Below are 15,170 nucleotides of genomic sequence, written 5' to 3'. Positions count from 1 at the left end.
AAAGCAATAGGCTCATGTTTAGAACAGCAATCCAGTCCAAGACTGTGTAGTTTGTAGAACTAATCATGTTTGTTTTTTAAAAAGTCATGGGACTTAATAGAAAAATACACAGAATTTTTAGAGCTTGAGCAGATTAATTTGGAAAACTTCTATTCAACTTCCTCATAAATGAGGAAACCATAAGCTAGGTGAATGAAGAATTCAGCTGTGATTCTTCATCTTTGTGTCAGATGTAGGGATACTACTTTGCAAAGGATAGAATAGTGTACATAATAATTATGAAATTCTTATCATTGCTTCAAATTTTCATGTTATGAATGAATATGAAATGAATTTTAGACTTACCATCAGTGATTTGATTTTTTCTCTTAACATTATTATCCTTTATTTTTTAATTACCTTGTGAGGTTGCCCTGTTTGACCTGCATGGTTTAGTTTGTTCATTCCCATGTCATTGGACATTTGAGTTGTTTCTCACTTTTTTCTATTATAAATAGGACTGCTATACACATAACATTTTTCAGGATATTCCCCTGTTCTTCCTACTTCACCTCAGTTAATTTCTAGGGGAATATATGCACAAATTAATCAAGGTATAGTATTCTAGTTACTGGTAATTTAGCTAAAATTCACAAGTAGCTTGATATTAGAAACTTAAGTAGTAGATATTTGACTAAATATAGGTATTCTAATCTTTAAATATAGTTATTCTGGCTGCTTTTTATTAGGCAGAAAATCTTTTACCTGCATGGAATGAGTTACAAAGAATTTTTAAGGCAAAGGAAGAAAAAAAGGTTTAAAAAGACCCTTGGGAAATTTGGCAGTTTTCTAATTTCTCCTGAGTCTAATTTTTAGAATGTTGATTTGTTTTCTTACACAGTATATCAAGTACCGTCCAGTTGTTAAAAGTCTAGATAGAACTATTTTCAAGATAAATATACATTTTTAGATAGACCATACATATACTTTCTTCCATTTTTGCGGATGTGAACTTGTTTTGGACTTAACATCACATAATTCTTTTGTTATAAAGATTCACTTTCATTTCTCAGACCTTAAGTACAGATTGGAGTTTCTGACTTTATAGCAGTGCTGCTGCCAGATACAATTCAGTGTTGATGAGAAGGAAGTCTTGTGGCTAGATGGGTGGAAATCTATAGTGCAAGACCATAAAGATAAAAAAGGAAAGAAGAAAAAGAAAACTGTAAGCATCAGGACAGGGCTATATAACACTGATGAACCTGACTGTAAGTACTGCTTGTTCTGACAACAGGGGCTCTTTTTATAAAGGTGAAGGAAGTGAGTCCTTTATTTTTATTTAATTTATTTTTTAATTAGATAGTAAATTTACAAGGATCAAAATTCAAATGAAAATTCTCCATACCATGATGATCCTCAGTTCCTCCATTCACATCCCGAGAGAGAACCAGGGTTACTAATTATGTAATTATCCTTCCAGAGGTATTTGGTACCTAGGCAAGTATATATATCTACACACATGAATGATTCTGTGTGTACATGCACATATATTATTCCTCCTCCTCTTTTTTTTTTAGTGAATGGTTGCATTATATATCTGTTGTTATACAACTTGCTTTTCCCCCCAAAACTAAATCTTGGAAATACTCCATATCCATTAAAAAGCTTTTGTACCCTCTGTAAGCACTTAAAATGTTACATGTCTATATTGGGTGAAAGTACTTCTTAATCCATGGATTAGGCCTGGGGATTAGCCTGTTACCTCATAGGAGTTAGGAAATGTCTGTTGGATGAATAAGATAGGGAATTTTATTTTATTAATGTAAGGTACATATTGAAAGAGGCAGAAGGCTAAGAATTGCCTGAAGCTTTGAGATCTTTGACCTAACCTGGGCCCCTTGGCCCAAGGATGACATCACAAAGTTCATATCTGTTTTAAGCAAGTGTCAACAATTCACTAAGTCTTCATGTTGAGAGATATCAATAGGAAGAGATGCCTCTGGAAGTTCTTATGGGATAGCCTCTAGACTCCAGGAGTCCAGAGTCATGATCTGGTTCTGTTGTGATGGTGCCTCTAGGGCCTTGAATAAATGGGTTTGGGTTCTTTCTTCAAATGCCAAACAAGGGGATCCAAGTAGACTATTTCAGTTAACCTAACTTTAAAATTTTATCATTTATATTCTTTTTTTTTTTGTTTGTTTTGTTTTTGGTACTAGTGACTGAACAAAGGGGTGCTTTACCACTGAGCTACATCCCCAGCCCTTTTTATTCTTTATTTTGAGACTGAGTCTTGCTAAGTTGCTTAGGGCCTCAAAAGTTGCTGAAGCTTGCCTTGAACTTGCCATTCTCCTGCTTCAGCCTCCCCATTGCAGGGAATATAAGCATGTACTACCAGACCTGGTTTGTCATTTATAATTCTGCAGTTTCTGTTTTGATCACCAATTTGCACATTCGTCACATTGAAAATTTAAAAACAAGGTGTCCTTTCTCTAAGATAATAAAAAGCCATGCAGATTATTAGTAAAAAATACGATTGTTAAGATTCCAGTATTAGACTATAGAAAGTAATTTTCAGTGTATATATTCCTCACAAAAAAATTTGCCATACTGTTAAGATAAAAGCAGATTTATGGGGGTAGACACATTGACAATTTGCAGAGAAGCAAACAGTCCTCTAATTTTAACCTTTTATCAGATAAATAAAATTATTATGACTAAAGTTATTCAATTATAAATATAGTTATTGACAATGTATATACTTAACAATATTTATTAAATATAGTTAGTTACCAAAATAGTAGCTAGTTGTAAATATAATTCATAGTAAAATAAACCTCTTTTTTTTTCTCTTTTAGATAAGTATGAAAGTGAAGCTAGTAAATACTGGGATGTATTTTACAAGATTCATAAGAATAAGTTTTTCAAGAATCGTAATTGGCTATTAAGGGAATTTCCTGAAATTCTTCCAGTTGATCTGAAAACTAAAGAGAATGCAGGAGAATTATCATGGGATCATGTAAAAACTAATGCTGCAAATTGTTGCTCAAAAATGATAGAAGAAAAAGACCATTTTAAGAAAGTTTTGGCTCATCAGATGGTCAAAGGAAAGCAGGATCTGATTTTTCCAACCTAGACTCTAAAAAACTTGGAAAAGGACCCCTGAAGACTGAATTGTTTCCTGGAAGCAGGGCCACTTTCAGAATATTAGAGGTACTGTACTTAAGGGACAAGATGGGAAGTGACAACATTTTTAAATGCATGTTCCATATTGTTTTATTAATGTTCCAGATGGTTTAGGTGGAAAATGATCAAATCTAATTAAGTAAGTGCTCAGTGTACTTTTATGCATAAATAATACTTAAGGGATTCACATCTTTAATCAGTCAAGTTTTAAGTTTGTGACTTCACTTTCATTTCTATTACCCTTTTTTTTTTTTTTTTTTTTTTTTTTTTTAATTTGACTGTTTTCATTTCTACCTTGAGGGCAGTTTTAACTATTGATAACATTTTGGTCTTAAATTTTACTCTTTCTGTTGTTACCTCTTTTTAGGTGAAATAGAAATGAGTGAGATATATAATATGCTATAATCTAGTGTAGACCTTTGTTTTCTGTTTTTAAAACTAAGTCCTGTCTTTCTGTTTAAAACAGTAATATATGTTGATTATAAAGAATTTGCTAAAAAAGCAGATAAGAGAAATAAAATCATCTATAACCCACAAAGTATTTAAAATACTGTTAAAATTTTATTGATTTTTTTTCTCCTTTTGCTTATATTATATACACATTTTGGGGTTTTGCTTTGTTTTTGTTTAACATTATATCATAAGCAGTTTTCCCTATCTTTAAAAGTTCTCTGTAAACATTTTCCTGACTGCAAATTATTTTACCATGTGGAAAACTATAATTTTGCACATCTATTTTCATACTACTGGACATTTAAATTGTTTTCAGATTTTCTTCCCAGAATGTCTGTGGGTATAGACTTTTGCTGCATTTTTGTTGTTGCTGTAGATTAGATTTACTAGTTTATAATTTATGAAAAAAATTTTAATTTTCTTAAAACATTGCCAAATTGCTCTCTAAAGAAGATGATTAATACCAATTCCATAGCAATAAACGTCTGTTTCATCATACCCTCATTGGTTGTATTCTGATTTTATTTTAGAGCTTTCTACTTTGTTAGACAAAAAAATGTGCCTTGTTTTAATTTGCATTTTTTGATTACTAAATATGTCATATAATTCAAATGTTTAGAAACCATTTGAACTTACTTTTTTGTGTTCTGTTCATTTATTTCTTTTACTTTTATTTTAATTAGCCCTACCCTTTATCTTGTTTATTGCAAATGTTTTAATGTGGTTTATTTTGAGTTTTGGTGTATACAGATTTAAAATAGTCCATAGTCAAATTTTCAGTGTTATTCTTCTGATTTATGTCATTGCTTTTGAATATAGAAAGCTCTACCATACCAAGAGATCTAGTAAACTTCTTGTTTGGAAATCTGACATTGTGAGGAAAATGTAACGCATTCATGGTATTTGTTTATTCTGTTCATTTTAGGTTGGCTGCGGTGCTGGAAATAGTGTTTTTCCAATACTGAACACCTTGCAGTGAGTTTTTCAGTTTTCTCCTACAGAATTTTGCATATTTATGAGATGTTGAGAAATTCTGGAAAAAATGTTGTCATGTATATGCCAGTGGTGTTCTTAATTCTCACATAAACAATAACTAAAGTATCTTCCAAAAGAAGTCATAGGGACTAATTTACATGAAGTAGGAATTACTCTGAAAATGGTGTTTCACAGGCATGGGTTGCCCACCATGCATTTGAAGTAATTTTTTAAGCCTGTGTTTATGTGGATAAGAAAATAAGAAAAGAGCAAGAAATTTTCTCTTTTTACTAAGTTATGAATTGTTCAACTTCAGAGATTGCTTATTCTGGCTGGATACTTAGATGTCATTTTACACAAGGAGAATTGAATTTAAAGTTTATACCTTAGTCCTATTTCATTTTGTTATATTTTCTGGAGCAACACCCTGTATAAGACTTTTGCACATCAGATCATGTGTCTAGGCTTGAGATTGTTTAGAAGTGGCAGCAACTAACCTTAAGACTCTAAAAAGCAGAAGCAGATGATGGGGACAGTGATATTCTCCTGACCTTCCCTTCCTGTTCACCGTCTCGACTTCGTGTTTTAGTATTTCTATGATGAAGAAGATACACCTGATAAAACTCTTCAGACATCTTTTACTATGCTGGTTTGTCAAGCTGTTTCTTTTCATTTCTTTTTTGAAGTTTACACAATAGTTTTCACATAATTTTTCCTCTGTAAAACCAGCATAAGCACATTGCAGAAAATTTCCATTAGAGAAAAGGGGATGGAAATCACCCATCATCCTAATATAACCACTGATGGAATTTTCATTTTTTGTGCATAGTTTTTAATTTAACAGTGTGATCTTTTAAACTTTTCATTATGAAAATGTAAAAGCACTGGAAAATCAAAGACAAGGACTGTGAATTTCCATAAACCCACTGCCTTTATTCAACAATTATTAACATAATGCCTACATCATGACACTTTATTTTGATTATTCAGGGTATGTCACCAAAAAATCAGAGCATTCTCCAGTACTTCTATAAACCAAACATAATGACTAGTAATTCCTTAGTTTTATCTAATGAACAGTTAAAGTGGCCAGGCACAGGTGATGCTGGTAAATCTATAGTTATGAATACCCTTTCTTTTTTTGTATTTTTAAAAAAATTTTGTTTTTAGTTGCAGTTGGACATAATACCTTTATTTTATTTGTTTTTTTATGTGGTGCTGAGAATAAAACCCAGTGCCTCACACATGCTAAGCAAGTGCTCTACCACTGAGCCACAAGCCCAGTCTGGTTTATTGTATTTTTTTACTTCGTTTTTTTCCCCCTTTTCCAGTTTCAGGGCTGAAACATTGCCAGTTTCCTTCACCCAGTGATATCTGAACTTTTAATATACTACATTGGCAATTGATTTTATGTTACTTTATGGCTATTCTCAATGTATTATATAACATCTCATTTCTTTATTCCTTGTCTCTCCAGCTACTCTTTTTAAATTCCTTGGGGTAAAGAGTATATTTTGTCCCCATCTGATTTTCTAGGTTGTCTCACAATACAATATAGAGCTTAGTGTATATTGACTACTTAATCTCCAACTCCCCACTCGTTAGTTGCATTAATTACAAGTTCTTGGTCCCTCACTTCTGACTGTTTTCTTCTTGACTGTGTCTTTCTTTCTTCATATTCATGTTTTAGAAATCATGGTAGCTCAATCACTTTAGATAATTAATTCATCTTTAAAAGGCCAACCAGTGACTAGTCTTCCAAAAGATGAACTCAGTTGTTCCTCCAACTCAACTAATAAATTATATTTTGTCACTTTTAGAGAGTATGGGATTAATATTTTTTTCTTTTCTGAATATCTTACCATAATTAAACCTCTGGAATTGAGAGGTCAGGTCATTCTCTAAGGATCATTTGATTCTTAAACCCCCTGCCAAGAGAAGGCTTGGTGGGGCGGTGGTAGTAGTGATATTTGCACCTGCTTGCTGGGAGAAGGGCCAGTGCAGTCAACTGATTTTACAGAAAGTCTCTGCAAAGTCATTGACTGGTCACAAGACTTCAACTTGGGCTGCTGATGTAGTGGGAATTCTGTCTCAGAGGTCATGAGCCATCCTGGTAGGATATGTGCAAGTGGCACATGCTTTCCTTCAGTTCCTAGACTGTTCTATTATATTTTGTGGGTATTCAGTAAATACCCAAACGTAGACTGCAGACCTTTCAATAATGAGCTAAATGAACCAGGGTTCCAAAAAGCATTGTTAGCTATTTTGAAGTTTTTAGAGGACCGTGTTAGTTTTTAAGTTCCTGGAAAACAGGCAGATATCCTTTAATATTAGTGAAAATAGTAATATTAGCAACAACAAAATAATAATGACTAACATTTATTGAGTGCTTACTCTGAGTTAGGTCCCTTTCCAGAAACTAGTTCATTCAGTCTTCATAACCACCTTAGATGACATATTTATCTCTCTTTTAAAGGTGAGGGGACAGGGGCTGGGGTTATGGCTCAGTGGTAGAGTGCTTGCCTGGCATGTGTGAGGCACTGGGTTCAATCCTCAGCACCACATATAAATAAATGAATAAAATAAAGGTCTATCAACATCTAAAAAAATTAAAAAAAAAAAAAAAAAAAAAGGTGAGGGGACAGAGCTACTGAGAGTTTAAGTCTCTGTCCCTTAGTCACATAGCAATCCCTTAAGTCACTAACTATCCCTTGGTCACACAACTATATGAGAGAGTCAGGACTCAAACCTTCAGCAGTACGGTTCCAAGGCCCTCCTCCTTAGCCATTATACCACATAGTGCAGTTTTCATCTGAGTGGTAACTGAGACCATTTCAAACACATGTGACCACTGAGCAAATTACAAGTCATATTTCTATGGATTTCATAGGAAACAACAGGGGTAAATGCTGGAATGAAGTACTACTTTATGAGATGAATGAAAAAAAATCAAGCAGTGCAGGTTTTACCTTTGGTTCAGTACTGGTTAACTTTTCATAACTAAGTCTTATTTATTATACTTTAACTTATTTAGACAGATTTTAAATTGAATGCAAATTCCTTGTGCCACAGAATAAATGAATTACATGTGAGCATAGTATTTATCAGTGAGTAGCATTTAAACAGTATAATCTGAGCCTGGGTGAGATTTTGCTAAATTCATATTTGTGCTTATGAAATGCCTCTTGAATCAAATTAGAGGTTCTAATTTTGTGTTTTAAGGCATGCCTTTGTGTCTTACCATGTACCAGCTTGGGCTGTCCAGGATCAGCTCTGTTTCTCATCCCTGGTATGTGACTCCCACCTCTAAACCTTTATACCATTTATGCCTCTTCTCCTTACTTAGCAATGCTACCATTCCCCTTCAGAACTTTTAAAACTTATGGTGCTGGCCTTCTCCACATATCCCTGCTAGACCATCAAGTCCACAAGAGCCAGGACCATACTTAAAATTACTGTTTAATGTCTGTGATTCAGACATTGTTCTGTACAACATGACTCAAGAATTATTTGATACAAGCCTGTTATATTTCAAATTAAGGCCAAACAATGTATTTAGGTTAAGAAGAAACCAATTAAAATAAGTGAGGATTTTCATACAGATAAATATTCCCCTGCAAAAAAGAAAAGAAACTTACTTTATATATATATTGTAAATATAGCAACTGAATCATAGAAGAGTTAAATCAAACGGACAGAGTTAATAAGTATCAAATACAGAATTCCAACACTGGTCTCTTTGGCTGCAAGAGCCATACTCTTACTATTATATTAAACAATTTCATTTATTACTTTGATTTCTAATGCTTGCTACATACATGATTCTCAATAAATGTTTGGCAATAACATGAAAAGACAACTAAGAATTACTGTTAGCATTTTAATTTTTTTAGAAGTTGTACATATATACTATTTAAAAAAATGTGGGTCAGTTCAATAGCACACACTGGTAGTACCAACTGCTTGGGAGGCTGAAGCAAGAGGATCGCTTGAGCCCAGGTTTCAAGGCTAGCCTAAGCAACATAGGGAGGCTCTGTCTAAAATAAAATAAATGTCCATATGTGTTTCTGCCCTGTCAGGGCATCAGAGCCTCTATGAGAAGCCCAAGAAGCAAATGAATTGAACAGTAAGGAAGAGAAGTGAAGGAACACAAGAGTCTGGAGTCCTTGGAGAAGGATAGGACTGGCTAAGCTAAGAGGAACTACAGGACATGCTGGGGGAGAAAGGAGGAAGATGGAGCAATGTGGGATGTTGGCCTTGGAGATTTCCCATGTGGGAGTGTGATGAGATACAAACCAAACAGGCTCAAAGTAATAGGGGCCCTTAAAACCAGAAGAGGAGCTTGAAAGTTACCCTGTAATTAATAAGTCTTTGAGACAGTGCTAGTTCATAAGACACACAAAAGCTCTCATGCATCAGTACAGGAAGTGATATTCAAAAAGAAGAAATCACAAGCCAAGTGTTATCCACATTTCTTCTAAAGAAGTAGTTACCAATAAGTTAAACCTGTAGTTTCCTTTCTTCTAGACTGACCATGCCTGGACTCTAGATTTAAATCCTTCTTCCTTTTTCATAGAAACACTCCAGAATCCTTTCTTTATTGTTGTGATTTTGCCTCTGGAGCTGTGGAACTTGTAAAGGTAGGCTTTACATTTTCTTTAAAGAGAGCCCATTTAATAAGATCTAATTTATTTGTTTTTGAAATAATTCTTTTGAAGTGTTTCTGGATCAAATATTATCTATGACCATTAAAAGAAAAAATTTTTTTTAGTTGTAGACAGACACAGTACCTTTTTTTAAATGTGGTGCTGAGGATCGAACCCAGTTCTTCACATGCACTAAGCAAGTTCTCCACCCCTGAGCCACAATGCCAGCCCTGTGACCATTTTTAACAGAACTTTTATGACTTCTGAGAATCATGTCATTAACTGATGCCTAAGAAATTAATTATCTTAAAGCAATAGAACTTGTCTTAAATATAAGATCGATTTCAAGGGACTGATAGACCTAGAAAGGCCAGTAGCACTCAGGGATGACCAGGATGGTACTGACCTACAAAATTTATGCCAGCCATTAGTAACTGTGCTCCAAACAACTTATTTAAGATCAAAGGAGGGGCTGGGGAGATAGCTCAGCTGGTAGAGTGCTTGCCTTGCAAGCACAAGGCCCTGGGTTAAATCCCCAGCACCGCAAAAAAAAAAAAAAAGAAAAGAAAAAAAGAAAACGGGGATCCAAGATGGCAGACTAGAGAGTGACTGCATCTCCCGTCGCTCCAGAACCCAGGATTCAAGAAGGGGAGGCATTTAGAGACTTGGACCAACATAGAGCCGTGGGGTGAGTCTCTCCCGCTGGGTGAAGCTCGGCCCGGGCGGCAGGCCTGGACAGGGGCAGCTTCTAGGAGCAGGGCAGGGCAGCTAGAGTCTTCCCCAAGCAGCCCTGCTTTCTCCGGTGGCAGGCTCAATCCACAGCCATCTTCTTGGAGCAGGCTGCCCAGTGAGAGCTTTTCTGCACAGAACCAACCCCAAGCCCCGGAACCAGTGGTGGGCCCCGGCCCGCAGGTGGCTTCTGGGACCAGGGCAGGGCAGCCAGAGACTTCCCCAAGCAGCCCTGCTCCCTCCGGCGGCAAGTGATCTACAGCCAGCTCCTCAGAGCAGACCCGCCCAGTAAGAGCTTTTCCACACAGAGGCAACCCCAAGCCCCGGACCCAGTGGCGGGCCCTGATCTGCAGGCAGCTTCTAGGACCAAGGAAGGACAGGGAGAGGCTTTCTCCTAGCAGCCTGGCTCCCTCAGGTGGGGGCAGGCCCTGTCTATAGCCAGCTTCTAGGAGCAGGACCACTCAGTGAGAGGATTTCCACGCAGAACCAGCCCCCAGCCCTGGACCCAGTAGCGGGCTAGGGGCAGCTTTCTTTGGAAGCACTGCATTATCAAGTTCCTCCAAGACTTCAGGCTACTGAAGGCTGGGAGGTGATATACTGGAAATCTACAGGGACACTATAAGCCAAAGAGGAAATCCGCAATATCTCAGAGTCCCACTGATATCTGACCAATATGAGAAAACAAGGGAAGAAAATGTCCCAAACAAACCTAGATATTATATCAATAAAACCAAATGACAGCACAGCAGAAGAAATGTCAGAAAGGGAGTTCAGAATGTACATAATTAAAACAATCAGGGAAGCAAATGAGGAGGTGAAAGAGCAAATACAGGCATTGAAGGAAAAGATGAAAGAGCAAATGCAGGCATTAAATGATCGCACCAATCAACAGTTAAAAGAGCAAATACGGGAAGCAAAAGATTATTTCAATAAAGAGTTAGAGATTCTGAAAAAAAAACAAACAGAAATCCTTGAAATGAAGAAAACAATAAACCAAGTTAAAAACTCCATAGAAAGCATAACCAATAGGATAGAACACCTGGAAGACAGAACCTCAGACATTGAAGACAAAATATTTAATCTTGAAGACAAAGTTGACCAAACAGAGAAGATGGTAAGAAATCATGAACAGAATCTACAAGAACTATGGGATATCATGAAAAGGCCAAATTTGAGAATTATTGGGATTGAGGAAGGCTTAGAGAAACAAACCAAAGGAATGAACAATCTATTCAATGAAGTAATATCAGAAAATTTCCCAAATCTGAAGAATGAAATGGAAAACCGGTACAAGAGGCTTATAGGACTCCAAATACACAAAATTACAACAGACCCACATGAAGGCACATTATTATGAAAATACCTAACATACAAAATAAAGACAGAATTTTAAAGGCCGTGAGAGAAAAGATTCAAATTACATTCAGGGGGAAACCAATAAGAATATCAGCAGATTTTTCAATCCAGACCCTAAAAGCTAGAAGTGCCTGGAATAACATTTACCAAACCGTGAAAGAAAACAGATGCCAACCAAGAATCTTATACCCAGCAAAACTTACTTTCAGATTTGACGACGAAATAAAATCCTTCCATGATAAACAAAAGCTAAAAGAATTTACAAAAAGAAAGCCAGCATTACAGAACATTCTCAACAAAATATTCCATGAGGAAGAGATGAAAAACAACGATGCAAATCAGCAGCGGGAGGAACTAGCCTAAAGGAATAGCCAAATAAAGGAGAAACCAAATCATGTCAAAAAACAAAAAAGAGTCAAATGACTGGGAATACAAATCATATCACAATAATAACCCTGAATGTTAATGGCCTGAACTTATCAATCAAAAGACATAGACTGGCAGATTGGATGAAAAAGAAAAATCCAACAATATGCTGCCTGCAAGAGACTCATCTCATAGAAAGAGATCCCATAGACTAAAGGTGAAAGGATGGGAAAAAACATACCATGCACACGGACACAGCAAAAAAGCTGGAGTATGCATCCTCATTTCAGATAATGTGAACTTCAAGCCAAAATTAGTCAGAAGGGATAAAGAAGGACATTACATACCACTTAAGGGAAGCATAAATCAGCAAGACATAGCAATCATAAATATCTGTGTCCAAACATTGGCTCATCCATGTACATCAAACAAATCCTTCTCAATTCCAGAAATCAAATAGACCACAACACAATAATACTAGGCGATTTTAACACACCTCTCTCACCACTGGATAAATCTTCCAAACAAAAATTGAATAAAGAAACCATAGATCTCAATAACAAAATCAACAATTTAGACTTAACGGACATATATAGAATATACCATCCAACAAAGAACGAAAACACTTTCTTCTCAGCAGCACATGGATCCTTCTCTAAAATAGACTATATTTTATGCCACAAAGTTACTGTTAGCAAATACAAGAAGATAAAGATACTACCTTGTATTCTATCAGATCATAATGGATTGAAATTAGAAATAAATGACAGAATAAAAAACAAACTTCTCCAATACCTGGAGATTAAATAATACGCTATTATATGATGAATGGATAACAGAAGACTTCAGGAGGGAAATAAAAAAATTCTTAGAAGTAAATGAGAACAAAGACACATCATATCAAAATCTCTGGAACACTATGAAAGCAGTACTTAGAGGAAGATTTATTTCATGGGGCGCATTCAAAAAAAGAAGTAAAAATCAACAAATAAACTTAACACTACAGCTTAACACTAAAGCTCAAAGCCCTAGAAAAAGAAGAGCAGACCAACACCAAAAGTAGTAGAAGACAGGAAATAGTTAAAATCAGAGCCAAAATCAATGAAATTGAAACAAAAGAAACAATCAGAAAAATTAACAAAATAAATAGTTGGTTCTTTGAAAAAATAAACAAAATTGATAAACCCTTAGCCACACTAACAAAGAGAAAGAGGGAGAAAACTCAAATTACTGAAGTTCAGAGTGAACAAGGAAATATCACAACAGACACAAGTGAAATACAAAACATAATTAGAAGCTATTTTGAAAATCTATATTCCAAGAAAACAGAAAACCTCGAAGACATCAACAAGTTTCTAGAGACATATGAATTACCTAAACTGAACCAGGAGGACATACACAATTTTAATAAATCAATTTCAAGCAATGAAATAGAAGAGGTCATCAAAAGCCTACCAACAAAGAAAAGTCCGGGACCAGATGGGTTCTCAGCCGAGTTCTACAAAACCTTTAAAGAAGAGCTCATTCCAATACTCCTCAAAGTATTCCATGAAATAGAAGAGGAGGGAACCCTCCCAAAATCATTCTATGAATCCAATACCACCCTGATACCTAAACCAGACAGATACACATCGAGGAAAGAAAATTTCAGACCAATATCCTTAATGAACATCGATGCAAAAATTCTCAACAAAATTTTAGCAAATCGCATACAAATATATATTAAAAAGATAGTGCACCACGATCAAGTGGGTTTTATCCCAGGGATGCAAGGTTGGTTCAACATCCGGAAATCAATAAATGTTATTCACCATATCAACAGACTTAAAGTTAAGAATACATGATTATTTCGATAGATGCAGAAAAAGCATTCGATAAAATACAGCGTCCCTTCATGCTCAAAACACTAGAAAAAATAGGGATAGTGGGAACATTCCTTAACATTGTAAAGGCCATCTATGCTAAGCCCATGGCCACTATCATTCTAAATGGTGAAAAACTGAAAGCATTCCCCCTAAAAACTGGAACAAGGCAGGGATGCCCTCTTTCACCACTTCTATTCAACATCGTCCTTGAGACTCTAGCCAGAGCAATTAGACAAACCAAAGAAATTAAAGGGATATGAATAGGAAAAGAAGAACTCAAACTATCCCTGTTCGCTGATGACATGATTATATATTTAGAGGAACCCGGAAATTCCACCAGAAAACTTTTAGAACTCATAAGTGAATTCAGTAAAGTAGCAGATTACAAGATCAATGCTCATAAATCCAGTGCATTTTTATACATAAGCGATGAATCTTCAGAAAGAGAAATTAGGAAAACTACCCCATTCACAATAGCTTCGAAAAAAATAAAATACTTGGGAATCAATATAACAAAAGAGGTGAAAGACCTCTACAATGAGAACTACAGAACACTAAAGAAAGAAATTAAAGAAAACCTTAGAAGATGGAAAGATCTCCCATGTTCTTGGATAGGCAGAATTAATATTGTCAAAATGGCCATACTACCTAAAGTGCTATACAGAATCAATACAATTCCAATTAAAATCCCAATGATGTGCCTTACAGAAATAGAGCAAGCAATCATGAAATTCATCTGAAAGAATAAGAAACCCAGAATAGCTAAAGCAGTACTTAGCAGAAAGAGCGAAGCAGGGGGTATTGAATACCAAATCTTCAACTCTACTACAAAGCAATAGTAACAAAAATGGCATGGTATTGGTACCAAAATAGACAGGTAGATCAATGGTACAGAATAGAGGACATGGACACAAACCCAAATAAATACAATTTTCTCATACTAGACAAAGGGGCCAAAAATATGCAATGGAGAAAAGATAGCCTCTTCAACAAATGGTGCTGGGAAAACTGGAAAACCATATGCAACAGAATGAAATTAAACCCCTATCTCTCACCGTACACAACACTCAACTCAAAATGGATCAAGGACCTCGGAATCAGACCAGAGACCCTGCATCTTATAGAAGAAAAAGTAGGTCCAAATCTTCAACTTGTTGGCTTAGGATCAGACTTCCTTAACAGGACTCCCATAGCACAAGAAATAAAAGCAAGAATCAACAACTGGGATAGATTCAAACTAAAAAGCTTTCTCTCAGCAAAGGAAACTATCAGCAATGTGAAGAGAGAGCCTACAGAGTGGGAGAATATCTTTGCCAACCATACTTCAGATAGAGCGCTAATTTCCAGAATCTATAAAGAACTCAAAAAATTCTACACGAAGAATACAAATAATCCAATCAACAAATGGGCTAAGGAAATGAACAGACACTTCACAGAAGAAGATGTACAAGCAATCAACAGATATATGAAAAAATGTTCAACATCCCTAGTGATAAGGGAAATGCAAATCAAAACTACCCTAAGATTCCATCTCACCCCAATTAGAATAATGATTATCAAGAACACAAGCAACAATAGGTGTTGGCGAGGATGTGGTGAAAAAGGAACACTCATACAT

General features: G+C 35.6%; 1 protein-coding gene across 1 annotated transcript in view; it reads left to right on the top strand.

The window, feature by feature from the left end:
- Mettl8 (methyltransferase 8, methylcytidine) overlaps window positions 1–15,170 on the top strand; it is a 91,127-nt gene that overhangs the window by 66,639 nt on the left and 9,318 nt on the right. The window contains 4 exon segments of the mRNA XM_047547411.1: window positions 2,835–3,056; window positions 3,059–3,189; window positions 4,541–4,590; window positions 9,167–9,230. Coding sequence (XP_047403367.1) covers window positions 2,835–3,056; window positions 3,059–3,189; window positions 4,541–4,590; window positions 9,167–9,230 — 467 coding nt within the window.

This window comes from Sciurus carolinensis, chromosome 3 (assembly GCF_902686445.1).
Source record: "Sciurus carolinensis chromosome 3, mSciCar1.2, whole genome shotgun sequence".
NCBI classification, from domain to species: domain Eukaryota; kingdom Metazoa; phylum Chordata; class Mammalia; order Rodentia; family Sciuridae; genus Sciurus; species Sciurus carolinensis.
This window is presented reverse-complemented; position numbering and strand designations above follow the sequence as displayed.